At 37.1% G+C, this 17,155-nt stretch overlaps 1 protein-coding gene across 5 annotated transcripts in view; it reads right to left on the reverse strand.

Moving 5' to 3' along the window:
- Positions 1-1,030: 1,030 nt before the first annotated feature.
- The window catches only part of syt1a (synaptotagmin Ia), a 247,678-nt gene continuing 231,553 nt past the window's right edge, over positions 1,031-17,155 (reverse strand). For all 5 annotated transcript variants that reach the window (XM_067428380.1, XM_067428379.1, XM_067428382.1 and 2 more), the window contains 3 exons: positions 15,768-15,885; positions 7,140-7,273; positions 1,031-5,063 (listed from right to left, as the gene is read on the reverse strand). In XM_067428380.1, the coding sequence (XP_067284481.1) occupies positions 4,854-5,063; positions 7,140-7,273; positions 15,768-15,885 (462 nt within the window). In that variant the 3' untranslated portion in view covers positions 1,031-4,853. The remainder of the gene's footprint in view (positions 5,064-7,139; positions 7,274-15,767; positions 15,886-17,155) is intronic.

Below are 17,155 nucleotides of genomic sequence, written 5' to 3' on the forward strand. Positions count from 1 at the left end.
TATGCAGCAAAGCATTTGTGAAGCCACAAGTGAGGCTACAATTTGCACGAGCTCACCAAATTTGGACAGTAGAAGACTGGAAAAATGTTACCTCTGTGCAGGCTGGTGGTAGTGGTGTAATGGTGTGGGGGATTTTTACTTTAGGCCTCTTTAATGCCAATTGGGCCTTGTTTAAATGCCACGGACTACCTGAGCATTGTTTCTGACCATGTCCATCCCTTTATGACCACCATGTACCCATCCTCTGATGGCTACTTCCAGAAGGATAATGCACCATGTCACAAAGCTCAAATCATTTCAAATTAGTTTGTTTAACATGACAATGAGTTCACTGTACTAAAATGGCCCCCACAGTCACCAGATCTCAAAGCAATAGAGCATCTTTAGGGATGTGGTGGAATGGGAGCTTCCACGTGCCCTGGATGTGCATCCCACAAATCTCCATCAACTGCAAGATGCTATCCTATCAATGTGGGCCAACATTTCTAAAGAATGCTTTCAGCACCTTTTTGAATCAATGTCACGTAGAATTAAAGCAGTTCTGAAGGTGAAAGGGGGTCAAACACAGTATTGGTATGGTGTTCCTAATAATCTTTTAGGTGAGTCTATATAACCTTAATAATTCCAAGATGATATTTCTTTTTAAACAAACAAACAAATAAATAAATAAATAAATGATCATGGGAAACAGCTTTGACAAGTGAATTTCAATTACATTGCTGAATTTTTTAAATAATGATTTTAATAGAAATTACCCTTGCGTAAAGCAATTTCTAGTTGATAAAATCAATATTTTAGAGCTGACAATTCAACATAATTGAAAAAAAGTCAATATAATAATTTCCATGATGTGATCATTCATAATTACAGATGGATGGGCTCTTTTTTTGGAACTAGATTGTTTTGTTCTATTTACTGCATTTTATTGCACTAAGAACAACAAAATAATATTTTGGTGGAAACAATGGGTACATTTTTGCCATTCATTTCATCAGTTATAAAAAAAGAGCTCCCGAGAAGGTTCTGTATCAACAGGAAATAAAACATTTTTATTGAACATTTGTGTATATGAAGTTATATAACAACAGTCAGAAACTCCACAGAGTGAATCACTACACAAAGTGAAACGAAATTGTAAAACACCTCATCAAAAATGAAGGTATACACAGCAATATAACTGTCGGCTCGCCGCTGGGGCGAGCAGTATGGCAGGAAAAAACACCCCGAACAGTTCTACAAGATTACAGAGAAAATTTCCACACACAAAAATACTCAAGCAGGCAGTTGATATACACAAAGGCAACTAGGATCTCCCTACAGCATCAGATTCTAATTCTTTACACAGCTTTTTCTTGAAAGGTGGCTTTTCGTTGTAGTAGAGTATCAGAGGGTTGTATGCGTGTGCTGTACTGTAGGTCGTACGCAGAGCGATGGGTCTTTGTTTTTTTTCTCTTTTTCAAGTTGTCAGAGCTTTTGGGTGCTTTGGTAGGCTTCAGTAAAAGATAGCGTTGCTTTGCAGGACTAGAAATGGCTTTTCAGACTACTTTACAAACCTCTGAGGTGCATGAGCAATGCTGTCTTCTACTGTATGTCCGGTTCTACACCTAGCGCGCAGACACCTGATAGTGCGAGGAACACCTTTTTGCCATACTAAGCGAGTGTAGTACTGCATTCAGTTTGTGACTCTAAAAAAATGCATTTTATCCTTGTTTTATAAACAAGCCTGTTGTATTAAGATATCATAGATAATGAGAATACATGAGTAGTCAAGGAATAGCCTAACTGTAGGCCTACTTATAGTTGCAATTACACGTTTTTGGAGTTATTCTCAAGGTTCGACCTCTCCTACAGGGTAAGAAATTATATTCAGCGATGAATAAAACGCATCAGTCAATATTTATTGCAACATTGAAATGAAAGTGCCAACTATACTTGGTCCCACGATAAAAAGTAGAAACAAAACACACAGTCCATACTGTACATTCTGAGTTCCATAATAAATATAAAATGGTCTTCAATAGGGCACTAAAGGAACAATAACCGGGTAATAGTCATGAGTTTAATCATAACAACGATGACAAAATGGTACAGCCAATTAATAGTACAACAGATAGTTTCCATAACAAGATTGATACAATTCTCTTATATCCAGGTGATCTCAATAACGAGGAAATGATATCAGGACAAATATAAAAATATATACACCTATTCTGAAAGGGAAGGGTTTTATATATAGCCTATATATATATGTATTTATATATATAGATAGATAGATAGATAGATAATCTCATATTTGGGGTACATCCTATATATGTTTACCCAAATGTTTGGATGGTTAAATCTGTGTGCAGGAAAACTCAACGGGAAAAACGGAGGAATCCTTAACAAGTTTACAGATGTTGAGCTCCAAACTACACACGTGTGCTGTGACCTAACCAGACTACGGTCGATGGATGCATCGCCTCACTGTAGGGTTGCGTTTTTTTTAGTTTCTGTTGTTTTTAACCCCTATCAAGCGATGCCGCCCCTTTAAAGACTAAGGGAATGAACATACAAGTATTGCACAGTGCTCAACAAAATGCTGTGTCAACTGACCCGCTTGCGCGCTCCGCGTCGGTCATTAGAAACTGATCATTTCTCGCCGTCTCGCTCTTGCGCGCTCTCTTTCCTACTCTCGTCGTGTGATAGGGGGATGGTAGCACAACATCACTATAGTACAAGATGGCCGCTACCTACTGAAAACTACAACGCTAAGCACACACACCGCAGTCACAGTGACACACAACTCAGTCCCTAGAGACTTCTATGGAATGACGAACAGCTTTTTTTCCTCCTTTTATTTTTAAGTAACAGTGCTATCACCTACACAATAACATTGACAACACTTAGAAACTCCTCCTGAAGCTAGCATCTAGTGTACGCAAGAGGTTCCTCCAAGATAACTCATGGTTTTAATGGACTAAACGTCTACTCGCCCTCTTGTTAGACCCGTAGTAAAGGACATTAGAATGCAGTGTTATCACCTGTACAGACCATTAACTTTTACGGTTATTGTTAAAGATTCGCTAATGCTCATGGCGTCCAAACCGGCTTGTGGCCGGTCCGCTTTCGTGCGCTTGATAATTGAACGGACCGTGTGTGGCCGAGCCGCGAGTCAACGTCGTTGCGGTTTCCCAGCAAGCAATTGTCCGTTCGGAGATGGTACAGTGCAAAACAGTAGCCACAGGGGAAGGGATTGGCAGTTAAGCATGGCTAACGCTATTGTCACTGTGAGAAGGCAACAGAAAGCAAAAACTGCTGTTTAGGGCACCATAGCGGCCAAAATACATTGTTCCCCGATGAACTGAAGCTACAACCACTATCCGAGTGGAGTGTGCGTGGAGGGAGGAGTCGAGTACGCCTCGCACCTCCCCGAAAACAATGGCAGTGTTTAAAAGCTCGCCTCTCCTCTCCTCCTCGTCGACTAGTCGGGACTGACCGCTTTGAAAGTTGCCGTCCCGCAACGTTTGATTACCTTTTGATTGAAGGCAAGGGAGTCTCTTGAAACAGACGCCCCGGTGTAAATAAAATCCCCCCATTACCCGGCCTTTAGCAAAGATTGTAAAAAAAAACATGCAGTTACCAAAAATATTCAGACGTTGACTTAATCTAAAAAATAGTTGTCTTAAAGCTAGAGTCAAAACTCCTGGTTTCGTTTTTTTTTGGAGGCTGAACCACAAATTCGTCAACGAAACGAGTCCAACGACAAGAAAGGAAGCGATTCACAAAATCAAGCTTCAAGGAAACGATGGCTACAGCTCGAGAGACTGTCCCATAAATTGTCAATTTCCAGTTTTCGTGAAGGCGCCAAATCAGATTCAGGAATCTAAGGACCGAAAACAAGAAAGAAGCAAACAGGGGACCCGTTCCACTAAAAGTTAACAGCATCACCGTGTTAGAAATCAAAAGAAAAGGCTGATTGGTTTACGTCAAGTAAGAAGAATCCCTTCCGTTATAGTGGTTTAAGCAAAGCGTACAGGTCCTCAGTTTGATAAATTAGTACAAAAAGTTCTTACGCAATCATGTGCTTGTATAATTTCCAGCAGCATATTAATATATATATACCATGAAACCATATTAGTTAATGGCCTTGGTGTTCTGTGTGTGTTCAACGTGTACATCTGTATGCTTTTTTTTTTCCTTTTCTTTTTAAGTAAACATGAAGCGCAAACCGTCCTTTACGAAGTGAGTGTACCTCCACTAGCGTCTTGCAGGTTGGAATTCTTTAGCTTGTAAATATTCATATAGAGATATATCGTATATTTTAGTGGAATGCAATCATTTTAAAATTCTTAAATCCCGTTATATATAATATTGGCTCTTCTATGTCTGCATTTACATAATTTAAAATAGAACATCTTATTAAAAACATCAAGATATACACAGATTAGGAAACGGGTAACAACATACAAACACATAAACTAGAAATCATTTTCGTCTGCATACTGATATATACACCTGTGGTATAATAAATTCCTCCAGTCATGCGCTATCTATACAGATCATATTGCTTAAAAGAAGGGGGAATTTGGTCGGGGACTTTAAGGTCATGGATGGAGGTGAAACAATAAAGGATAGAGAAAAGTTTATCGACGCAAGGAAGGAAGGAAGGAAGGAAGGAAGGAAGGGGGTCGACTGACGTAACAACACAACATCTCAAGGGGGCTGGTCTGAGAAGGCGGTTTTCTTAGACACGAAATTAGGAGTGAGGGTGCATGGATCCTTATATCACTGAGGTATCTACACGCACTGGGTAAAGAGCACTACACGGGTGGGTTTGTGGGGAAGGGGGCTGGGTTTGGGCTCGGGCTGCTCTATTTTTTCTGAGCTGCCAGCTGGGCATCCACTTCCTCCTCCGGCTTGAGCACGTGCCACTGCGCGATGGGTCTCCTCGGGTTGGCCAGCATATCTGACCAGTGACGGAGCTCGGTGCCTGAGCTGTTCAAGCCCACAAACACTTTGCCGATGGCATCGTTCTTGCCAATCTTGTCATAGTCCAGAACAGTTATAACAACTTGAACTTTCTGTAATAGAAATTAGAGACACACAATTATAGATGTAGCGCAAGTCGTAAGAACACATGCCTGGTGATAATTCCTCCATTTTCTGATCAAAAGAAAATGTACACAAAATTCTTCTCCAATAAAATTATGACTTGCATAATAAGGCTCATATCGAAAGAAAGGGTGACAAGGACTTTATTTACAGCAAAAATGCCTGGCATTAAAAGGTTAGTTTACCCAAAAATGAAATTGATGTCATTAATGACTCACCTTAATGTTGTTCCACACCCGTAAGACCTCCGTTCATCTTCAGAACACAGTTTAAGATATTTTATAATTAGTCAGAGAGCATATGCAAGTGTATGCACACTATACTGTCCATGTCCAGAAAGGGAATAAAAAACATCCTCAAAGTAGTCCATATGTGACATCAGTTAGTTCATTAGAATCTCTTGAAGCATCGAAAATACAATTTGGTCCAAAAATAACAAAAACTACGACTTTATTCAGCATTGTCTTCTTTTATAAAGATCCTTAAAAATCCTCAAATAAAGATTCAAACGGTTGTGAATCAGTGAATCGATCAATGATTCAGATCGCCAGTGTCACGTGATTTCGGCAGTTTGGCATGCGATCCGAATCATTGATCGATTCACTGATTCACAACCGTTTGAATCTTTATTTGAGGATTTAACACAAACAAGGAAGAGAAGACAATGCTGAATAAAGTCGTAGTTTTTTTTTTTTTTTTTGGACCAAAATGTATTTCTGATGCTTCAAGAGATTCTAATTAACTAACTGATGTCACATATGGACTTCTTTGATGTTTTTATTCCCTTTCTGGAAATGGACAGTATAGTGTGCATACACTTACATATGCTCCTGGACTAAATATAAAATATCTTAAACTGTGTTCTGAAGATAAACGGAGGTCTTACGGGTGTGGAACGACATTAGGGTGAGTCATTAATGACATCAATTTCATTTTTGGGTGAACTAACCCTTTAACAAAACAAGCACACACAGTATATATTATTTATTCCTGTCATTTTGGAAATGGTTGTGCTGCTTAATATTTTTGAGAAAACAATATTTTTTTTTCATTTCAAGATTCTTTGATAAATTCAAAAGAACAACATGCTTGAGAGAGAAATCTTTTGTAACGTTCTAAACATTTTACTCTCTCTTTGGAACAATTTAATGCATCCTTGCAGAATAAAAGTATTTATTTCTTTAAAAAAAACATCTTTGTTTAAGAATACACACAGTGTCGTAATAGTTCAAGCCATCGAATCCCACCACAGTTATGAGAGTGAGTGAGTCTTTGAAGAGCATGGCGGCGGATACCAAAGAAAGGCCAGCGGGTGCTACCAAAGAGGTCTGGACAACTCTGTAAATTGACTGCGAGCGCACAACCGAACGGTGTGAGTTCGGGGTCAATGGCTCGTTCTTAGCTTGCTTACTTGGAGCCCGATCTGCCGGCGCGCAAAATGCGAGCAGACAATATGAATTAGCCGTCTTCAGAGCCCTGATTATCCTTCGATCCACCTCTCCGCTTGCATTTCACTGACCGGTGAGAACAGGCCCGAGGCCATTGTTCCCGGAGCCAGAGCTAATTTGCCATATAATGAAATATTGAGGGATGTACAATGAGCGAAGAACTGTTAGTTCGGGATAGCAGCGTTTTTTTTTTAGAAACATCTGCTGCTTACTGTGAATGGGGAGGGAGGAAGGCCTCTCTGGTTAACAGACCCCCACATACACTTTGAATTCTAAGCAGCTCAATCCGAGCATAAAATGTATCCTCTAAACTGTGAAGTGCTCAATCAATTTGAAGCGATTTTACTCTTATTGCACAAGCAAGCATCATACCCATTTTATTCTCCAACTAATTAGCAACACAACTTTTAAAAGCCTTATCACATTTTACAAGTTTCCTTTTGGCTGTGGCTTGCCAATTACGCTCTTTACATTTTCGACACAAAATAATTGTACAATTAGTCCTCGACAACAATTAAAACGGGAATCTGCGTCGGATTTGCCTTTGTCATATGAGAGCTCGGTTTCAGTACAAGTAACAAAGACACATTTCATTACCTGGATTTGTTCAAATGGCACTTCGAAACTGAAAGACTCATTGTAGTAAGGGTTGAGGGTGTTCTTTTTGATTGTCGTCTTCTTTTTCTTCAGCCGCTTGCCGTTCTGCATCAGGTGGATCTTGACGTAGGGATCTGATAACACACAGGAGCAAGACAAAGACTGAGAAAATCAAATCCTCCAATTTGTTCCCTCAACAACTTTTTAAGAACGAAGGTGTCAACACTCTTGGAAAACCTGGATATATAAAGGGTATAAAAAGTGAATAAAGTATAAAGGGCATTTTAAAAGTGTGATTTATTGCATGAACAATTCTAAAATCAATATGATTTTTTTTGTAGTTACATCAAGATCTAAAATATTTGAATGGCAAGAAATTGCTGCTATTTTGGGTACAAAAAATATGTAGAAAGTCATGTAAGCTCATTGGTCATAAAAAGTGAAAACCCTAGAGAACATTCAGTTCTTGGAATAAAATAATTTATTGCCACTCGTAGTTCTGTACGTAATATTTATATTATTTATATTAATTTATCTTTTATTCTTGTTTTATTTTATTCAGATATTAAGAGCCCATCTATTGGTCTTTTTAAAATCAAAAATCAATTTGTTTTTTTTGTGAAAATGCTAATGTGCCTAAGACTTTTGCACAGTACTTTATATCAAAGTTTTCTGCACTCTAAAATTAAAAATAATAATAAATAAGTTACCTGGTTGTTTCATTTATTTCATTTTGAGTTTATTGAAATGTAAAAAAAAATGTTAGTTAATACAATGCACATTTTTGAAAATCGACAACATTTATTCAAATATTATTAAAAGATTTTGTAAGCATATTGTGTAATTGTGTGTTTTATGTGTGATGGCGCAGTGAAACATGCCAAATTGTGCTATTTTCATGATTTATCACATTTTTTTAATGTGGTTCAGATACAATAATATTTTGAGTTTATATTTATTAAACCAATGTCCTTCATTGTATCAAATTTTTTTATTTCAATAAACTCAACGCAACCAGGTTACTTATTTTTTTTAAGTTAAACCGACATTTTTTTTACAGTGTGTGTTTAAATGTCCTGCATCTGCAGCCTCTAGAGCAGATCTCTAGTGGTACGTGTTAGGATAGTCCAAGCTTTTATTTACAGATGGCAGGTGTCCCCTCCAGTATCTTTCCTGTTACATTACTGCTATTGAGGCACATCAATCTCTCCCTGTGCCTCAAAATACTATCCAGTTATCATTTCCAGCATCTATATTATGTTCCCATCACGAATCTCTCATCATTTTTGTACCTCTCCCACTACTGATTCGTACGCCTTTCTTAGAATAACATTTTGATTGAAACCTCAAAAAACCAGGATGAAATATCAACAAAATATCTGATTTTACGCCTATAAACCACTTTTTGAAAAGGGGAGCAAATTTGTGTTTTTTCATGTTATACTGCGACTGTAAAGAGGGGTGACATCATGTGCCTTTCTGAGCCCTACAATAAAAAGTTAGCAGTTATTAGGGTGAAAAATAACTTGACAGATTTAACTATGTATATGAATTTTTTTCAACATGTAATTTCATTTGACTCCTCCTCTCCCTGACACTGATTATATGTCTCTTTCTGTCACTCTGATCTCCTCAAAGAGGAATTAAAAAAATCTCTGGCATCTCCAATCCCATTTTTCAACTAATCTAAATACTCTTTATTTCTGAGAAAAACATTTGAGTAGCACATTCCAGAGAGAGAGAGAGAGAGAGATAGAGATAGAGAGAGAGAGAGAGAGAGAGAGAGAGAGAGAGAGAGAGAGAGAGAGAGAGAGAGAGAGAGAGAGAGAGAGAGAGAGAGAGAGAGAGAGAGAGAGAGAGAGAGAGAGAGAGAGAGAGAGAGAGAGAGAGAGAGAGAGAGAGAGAGAGAGAGCGATTTAGAAGGCGTGCTGGACTCTGTACACATACCATATTAGGAGAAGGGCAGCACAAAATCTGTGGCATGCAGTTTTTAGGAATGACAATTATGCATATATAGTATTAGGACTGTAAAAAAATGACATGACACTAATCTAAATACACATCACATGAATCATACTGAAGCACATATTTCAGTATATTAGAAGATGTTTTAACAGTCAAATACTTTCTCCCAATCTCTTTCAATTTGAATAACTTTGTCATGATGTAACTTTCTTGCTTTCTTAATCACATGACATCCATTATAATATTTTAATACAATATACAATGCCGTTACATTAAATTGATAAAAATCATACATTGTTACAAAAATGATGTTTCTATTAATCTAAGAATCCTAAAAACTGTCCCAGTTAAACAATATTAAGCAGCACAATACCTTTCGACATCGTTGATAGTAAGGAATAATTCTAATATTTCAGCATGTTAGAATGATTTCTGAACAACCACGTGACTGATGCTGAAAATTCAGCTTTGCCATCTCAGGAATAAAAAAAAATATTCCACTCACAAAATAGTTTTTACAGTATTTTTACAGTATTTCATCTTCGGTGAGCATAAAATAGTGAGCAATGTTCTTTTTTAAAAACAGAGAAAAATCGTACCTTATTACGTTAATGAAGGCCTACATCTATTTTTAAATCAAGATGTTGAATGTATAGAATTATGGGTGCACTAACATGAACCTGTCCAACCAAGTCAGTACTGGGTTTAGGATTATTATTTTTATTTAATCTTTTATTTAACTTAGAGAGTAAAACTAATCATGCGTATAGACTTTCTCTTGAAATTCTTAAATATTATAAAATAATTTAATACAAATACTTTTTTGTGACTGCAACCTAATTCATGGAAGCATTTGTATAGGTTGTAAATGCTGTACAGCACTAAAAGACCTTTTTTTCTGACATGTATGCCTGAATTAACCTCTTTAACCCATAAAAAGGTCTCGCAGATACAATGAAATGCTTTAATATTTCCCTGATTCATCCACAGCGTTTCACAGCCTGACTGGCGGACCGCATATGAAATGAACACTGAAGCATTTCCTTCAGATTACGTGAGATGCAACGATAGATTTCTCATTATAGTGCAGCGCAGCACCTCCTGTTGAATTTACACTATCACTGCACGATCTGAAGAGCTCTGGCTGCTCGCTCCATCCACTTTTAAAAAGGTGAAAACACATAGCATGTCTATTTATGATGTTGAACTTAAACAGCACTTCTCCGGGCCTATAACACTATTAACGGTGGTGCTTTTGCCTGGTTGCCTGGCAACAGAGTATCTGAGGTTTGAGGTGGTTTGGGAAATCTGTGGTAGTCTACACTCACACAGAAGCCAAGCCAGAAGTTTGTGGTTCAAGGAGTTGGCAGTGCTTGTAATGACTTCTGTTTATGGTTCATATAGTCACTTGAGAAGCTCATCTAAAAGGGATACTAAAAATCCAAGTAAAAACAAAACGGGCTCTCGTTTCTGATGTGGTATGTTTTCATTGGCTCCGACACATAGGCATGCAGTCACTTATGGTCTACAGACTCATAGGTGTCTCCTAGTGGTGGACTGCACGTACTGCATTCATCTACAGAAATATAGAAATGCTATTAATAGCCAATTTGGTGGTGATTTATTTACACACTATTTTGCTGAAACACATAAACGTGACAGTCTATGAAAAAGTATGTGGAAACTTAAGCCACACTTAATATGTATTGTATTGGCAGTGTTGCTATGTAAAACTATATATATATATATATATATATATATATATTATATATATATATATATATATATATATATATATATATATATATATATATGTATTTGAAAAAAAGTTTAGGTAGGTTTGTGTGTAAAATAAATATATATAAACACACCACACACACACACAAATGTTGGTCTATGTGGTTTACAGGGACTCTCCATAGGCGTAATTGATTTTATACTGTACAAACCGTATTTTCTATCCCCTTACACTGCCCCTGCCCCTAAACCTACCCATCACAGGAAACATTCTGCATTTTTACTTTCTCAAAAAAACATCATTAAGTATGTTTTTAAAGCTATTTGAATTATGAGGACAATTGGAATGTCCTCATAAACCACATTTATAATGTAATACCAGTGTAATAACCATGTAGTTATACAAATTTGTGTCCTCATAAACCACATTTACAGTGTAATACCAGTGTAATAACCATGTAGTTATACAAATTTGTGTCCTCATAAACCACATAAACAGGCACACACACACACACACACACACACACACACACACACACACACACACACACACACACACACACACACACACACACACACACACACACACACACACACACACACACACACACACACACACACACACACACACACACACACACACACACACACACACAAAACTGATTTGAGAATAAGTTAATTAAAACTTACTTAAACTAAAATGAAAATGTATAAATACTGTAATAGTACATAAATACTAGTAAATAATAGTTTGCGTACAACCAATAACACACTGCATTTACAAAATATCAAAACAAGTGGCATATGCAATCAAATCATGCAATTTTCCTAAATGTAAACGTCAGTTCGCCTATGTGTGTTTAGGTATATGTGTGTTTGCTATTGTATTCTAATTTAATGGCATTCCAACATTTTTAAGTGTGGTTTCAGTGTCCATTTGCTACCTGGATTGTACCTGGGGTTCAAGCCATACAACATGGCACCAGCAACACCAAAAGGTCACGAGTACATGAAACGACAAACTGCATAAGCTGAATGCAACGCAATTTTTAAAGCATTCAAAATCAATTTAAATTTGTACATATAAGCAAATACAATGAATAATATAAAATATAGACAGAAATATAGGCCTAAAGGCACATCGAAGAAAAATACAGAGATTGGTAAAGCAAGCAGTACTCTTGTGAATGAATTCAAATTACATTTATTTTAGCTGCAACAACCACGTCTTGTGTGATTAGGGAGAGTAAACAGGGTTTGAAAGGAGAAAAGGATAAATTATAGTGTTCTGATGAGTCGTCCTCCCTGTAGCTGAATCACAATGGAAACAGTCACTAATTATTGGCATGATCCATGCGGGCCTATTGTTTCTAATCATGTGACGGCTCTTTGGACATGCTCTCAAGTGATTCCTTCGGGAACGACTCCCCCTATAACAACAATTAAATCTGAGCCATTTTCACGAACTTGGAAAGAGAAGAAAGCAAACGAGAGAGAATGGAGGGACATAAATGTTTTTCTAGTAAAATCAGTAGGAACACTGAGCGCTTTGTCAAAAAGGTTTATTTCGAATGCGAACCGTCGGAGTCTAGCAAAATCCCAGTAATTGATGGTGAAAGCACCCTTAACTGCACAATTTTCCACAGGATTTGATCGATCTGGCAAACGGCCAATTCAACCAGCCCAACGATGTAACACGATAGGAGGTTTGGGGGGGGTGATAATTGGCACATTGTGAAAACTATAGTCCTCCAAACACAAACCCCTAAAACTAACTGTTAACCGTGTTAATTTCATCATAGCGCTGGAGCACCTTATGAAACGTGACTGACAGTTTACTGCCGGCTTCAATCCGGATTGCTAATGGACCGGGGAGAGCGAGAAAGTTTGTTCTCAGCTCGGCTGCTAATAGCCGAGTGATGAGAAGTAAATGTCGGGCCTCTTGGCTCCCAGCAGGTGGGTCTGGTACTGATGGCCTGGTACTGGTGGGGAAGGATAGATGGACGAGGACGGGGCTGTTTTTCACGAGTCGTTACAGCACAGATGAGGGCTGATTTCTGAATGCCGAGCTGTAAATTTACTCAGCGAAAATGTATTCATGTATTCACCAGAGCCGCATATTACTTTAGCTGATAAAGTGCGGCTCTCGGTACAGCTGCAGGTTTGAGAAGTGTCGGACCATTCCAAGCCACATTTCGACGCCCTTGGGATTTAGCTATGAATGACTGCATACGCATTACATGATTTTAAAAGTGAAAGATATACTAAAAGTGACTTTGCATTTACATACAGACAGCTAAAAGAAATGAAACTGTGTTAAGGACAACATGAAAGGAGCCTTCATGATGCATTTAACCTCCATACATAATCCATAGTCTTGCTTAGTGTATCCGGCTGGTAATTATGTAAAGTGGAAATCATAATAGATGCAAACAGGTTAGGCTATTATTGTAATAATATTTCAATATTTTCCAAAAGGGTCTTAGTTAGGCTACATAAGAAGAAATGTCTAAGAAAGATTGAAGAAAGTCTAAGAAAACAAACAGCTTACGTTTTTATTATAATGTGCACTACAAAATCAGCAACATGTCTTGACCATGTAAAGCCCACTGTATTATTCGATACACACATTTCTCACACATTTCTCATTTCTTACACACAAGGCCTCTAGTTTAATAACACGATTAAAACTTGCCTTCCTGTCATCTCATCGATAGTTTATACTTGTTTAGCAAATAAATGGGCTTTTAGTATCATTTAAAAAAATGTCCACCTTCAGGTTGTAGTACATGCATCTTTGTGCTGTGAAATATCATTGATTTAAAAAAAAAAAAAGTAAACGTAAGAATGACTTTTGTATTGTTAGTAATATTTCAATATGAACACATACTGGACTGAACTTAATTACTTGCTTATCCAAAATACACACACACACACACAATTTATATATATATATATATATATATATATATATATATATATATATATATATATATAATATATATATATATATATATATATATATATATATATATATACACATATATATACACACATATATACACATATACATACATATATACATATATATATATATAACATTTTTATTTTTTTAGATAATGTAACTTTTAAACAGGATGATGTCAAAATTGTTCTTATTTTGTTTAAACATATATATATATATATAAAAAATGTATTTAGCACTGCCCTTCAGAAGCAACAGAAGATACTTGCAAATTTGACAGAAGACTTATTAAGTACAATTTACCTTGATCTTCAAATTCAAAAAGCCCCCCCTCTTAACGCTTTTAACACATCGTGTTTTCTTCTGGAGCATCAGTGAATGTTTCAACCTTCTTTAATAGTTTTGTTTTAGCCTGGATGCCAGCCGAACTTAGCCCCGCCCACAAATTTTTTAGGTAGGGCAGTTCGGTCTGGCCTTGCTCCATAGAGGAGTGATTATCCCCGAACAGAAACTGTTCAGAGCAATGAAATCATCAGGGCTGGCTTTAGACGATGATGGACAGATAATCAACAGTAACGTAATCATCACGTCATCAAAGGGGCTTGGATTACATTTGTTCGAATCCTAAACGGAGAACTTGTTTGTATATGCATTTCTCTCAGAAATGATGATCATGTTGGGTAAGTACTCTGTGTATCATTCAATTATTTTATTTTTTTACAACACCGGCAAAGATCGTGTATTCCAGCCTGATTTCAGTGTGTGTGCAGACAGGGTTGCCAAGTTTTTACAACAAAACCTGCCAACTACTAGCCCTAAACAATAGCTTCTCAGGGGGTTCTCTGGGGGAATAATGACTTTTGGAAGGTAAAATGTGTGTTATTTTGGAATGGTTGCCTGCTAAAATTCGCACTCATGGGTCTATATATCACATAATAGTCGCTTCAACCCGCGGACATAGAAAACAACCCGCGGAAAAAACGCGGACTTGGCAACACAGTGCAGTTGAGCTCTGTTGACATTTGACAATGCGTCCCTTCGTTGCTCTGATTGGTTGTAGGTCTATCCAATTGAGGTCTTTCCTGGTTCGGTTGAAACACACCCCATAATGGAGCAGTTTCAGACTCATTCTGACTAGAATTGAGTATGACCACATCAGGCTAGTTTTGTTTGAATCTCTCAATGTGAAAAGATGGATCTCAAAATCATATAGTTACTGCTGGAAAGGGTTCAAATATGTAAAATATGCTGGAAAACTGAAGAATTTGCAGGACCTAGAGGGTTTTTCTGAAGAACATTAGACAGTTACTCTTCAGGACAAACAAGGTACTTCAGAACAACACACAGTATTAAGAATCAGAGGTGTGTAAACTTTTGAACGAGGTGATTTTTTTTTTTGTCTTGTGAACTATATGTAATTATTTTATTCCATACAGTACTAAAAAAAACCATGCATTTTTTATCCCTCTTATTTTGTTAAAACCATTTTTTAGGTATGTAAACTTTTGAGCACAACTGTAGATTGACAACTAACATGTAAGTAATTGTAATTGTAAGTAATCTGCTATAATGTTATAAAAATATGATTGATTTACATCACAAGCTATCCAAATGTCATCATAATTTATGGCACATAATATATACACAAATATCAGCAAGTGTACCAAATTGCTTTTTCTTGCACAGTTTGGGAACTGAATAATGAGCTCCATATTATCCTATAAAATATGAGCCATAAAAGCCTGATGCATCCAATATGTTTTTCCCCTTTAGATTTTGTCTAAAAGTTAAAAAAAAAAAGATATATGACTGTTGTTTTATATGTTAGGCTTTACAAACAGGAGCCATTTTGATTTCACAGTGTATGAATTATAATGACAGCCTGCAAAAAGAGACACAGTACTAACCCGTCACATAATGGCACAAGCTTTGCGGCAGTGTGACTCAGTAAGTGAACTCACCTGACAGGCCACCAACATCCATCTTCTTCAGGTTCTTGGCCTCCAGAACGACGACGGTCAGTTTGCCAGCAGTGGGCACATACCGCAGAGAGAAACAGATGTCACCCAGCTTCTCTTGCTGTGAGTGGCAGAGAAAAGTTCATTCAGGGACATGATTGTCAAGGTAAATAGAAAAATTGAACCTGAAAACCTGGTCAAATGTATTCACCGATTGAATTTGCTAACTATTTATACTTAAGAACGAACCATCTCCAACTAAAATAATTTAGCCAGTATGCAAGAGGCGTAAAATATTCCTCTTTCCACAAACACTTTTAGACTTTCTGCCACTCAACATGATTGATAGAAGAAACTGAAATGAGGAGCACAGCGTTTGAAGTCTTTCAGTCTGATTCATTTTCCACAAATGTAGTTGCATGGGTAAACACATTGAAAATACATTTACATGTGGCACACATTCCATTAATATTTCAGGAGCCATTCTCATAAACATGGGCACAAACATATGTGACATATAGAAAACAACAGGAAGGGGGAAAAGGTTACATCACTTTACTTCCAACTGGCTGGTGCCATTTTCCACACAATCAATTTTCTGTCAATTAAAAGGTCATCAGAACAGAAAAATAAAATTTCACGGCTTAATTAAATGAATCCTACTAGGTAAATATGTTGAATCGACTGCTGTGTTTGACGGAAACAAGAAATTACCCGATAATTTACACTGAATATTTTTCAAGGAAATAAGAACAAAGAGGACTGAAATGATTGGAATTGCGAAAAGCTACTGTTTTTTGCAGTCAACGTTCATTTTTCCTTTTTTTTTTTTACTGACACTTAAAGTGCCATCCTCAGGACACCACTCTAGAGATCATTTGGTAAAAGTCAATACGCTCCAGCTTTCTCAAGCGTTGCTTGAAGTGCTTCGCTAGCTCATCGGACATGGAGTGTTACAGCAGCACAAACCCAAAGAGCAACCTTCAACGTATGTAGATAGCCTTCAACTCTGCCCTCAGCAGGATTTTGACAGCGTCATAATTAACCTTTACACCACGGAACCGTGACACAAAAACAAGGTTTCCATAGAAACCACGGCTTAAATTCTATATTCCATGACATTTACCATGAAAATTGAATCTCCCTAACCACTGCTTGCAAAGTCACACTTTTTTTATTAATAAAACAACGGCACGGCCCAGCTGATTAACTGACATTTCCATTGAAGATGGATAGCCCTCAAGTCTTGCACCATTACAGTGAGTGAATTTCCATGCAAATCTCCTGCCAAATGATATTTACTCTTGTTGTGTACAACCTTTGATATTTACGAGTCAACATTTGGGAACATTTTAATTTTATTTGGTGCATGTGTTAAAGATAAACACTGG

This window comes from Pseudorasbora parva, chromosome 20 (assembly GCF_024679245.1).
Source record: "Pseudorasbora parva isolate DD20220531a chromosome 20, ASM2467924v1, whole genome shotgun sequence".
Classification (NCBI taxonomy): domain Eukaryota; kingdom Metazoa; phylum Chordata; class Actinopteri; order Cypriniformes; family Gobionidae; genus Pseudorasbora; species Pseudorasbora parva.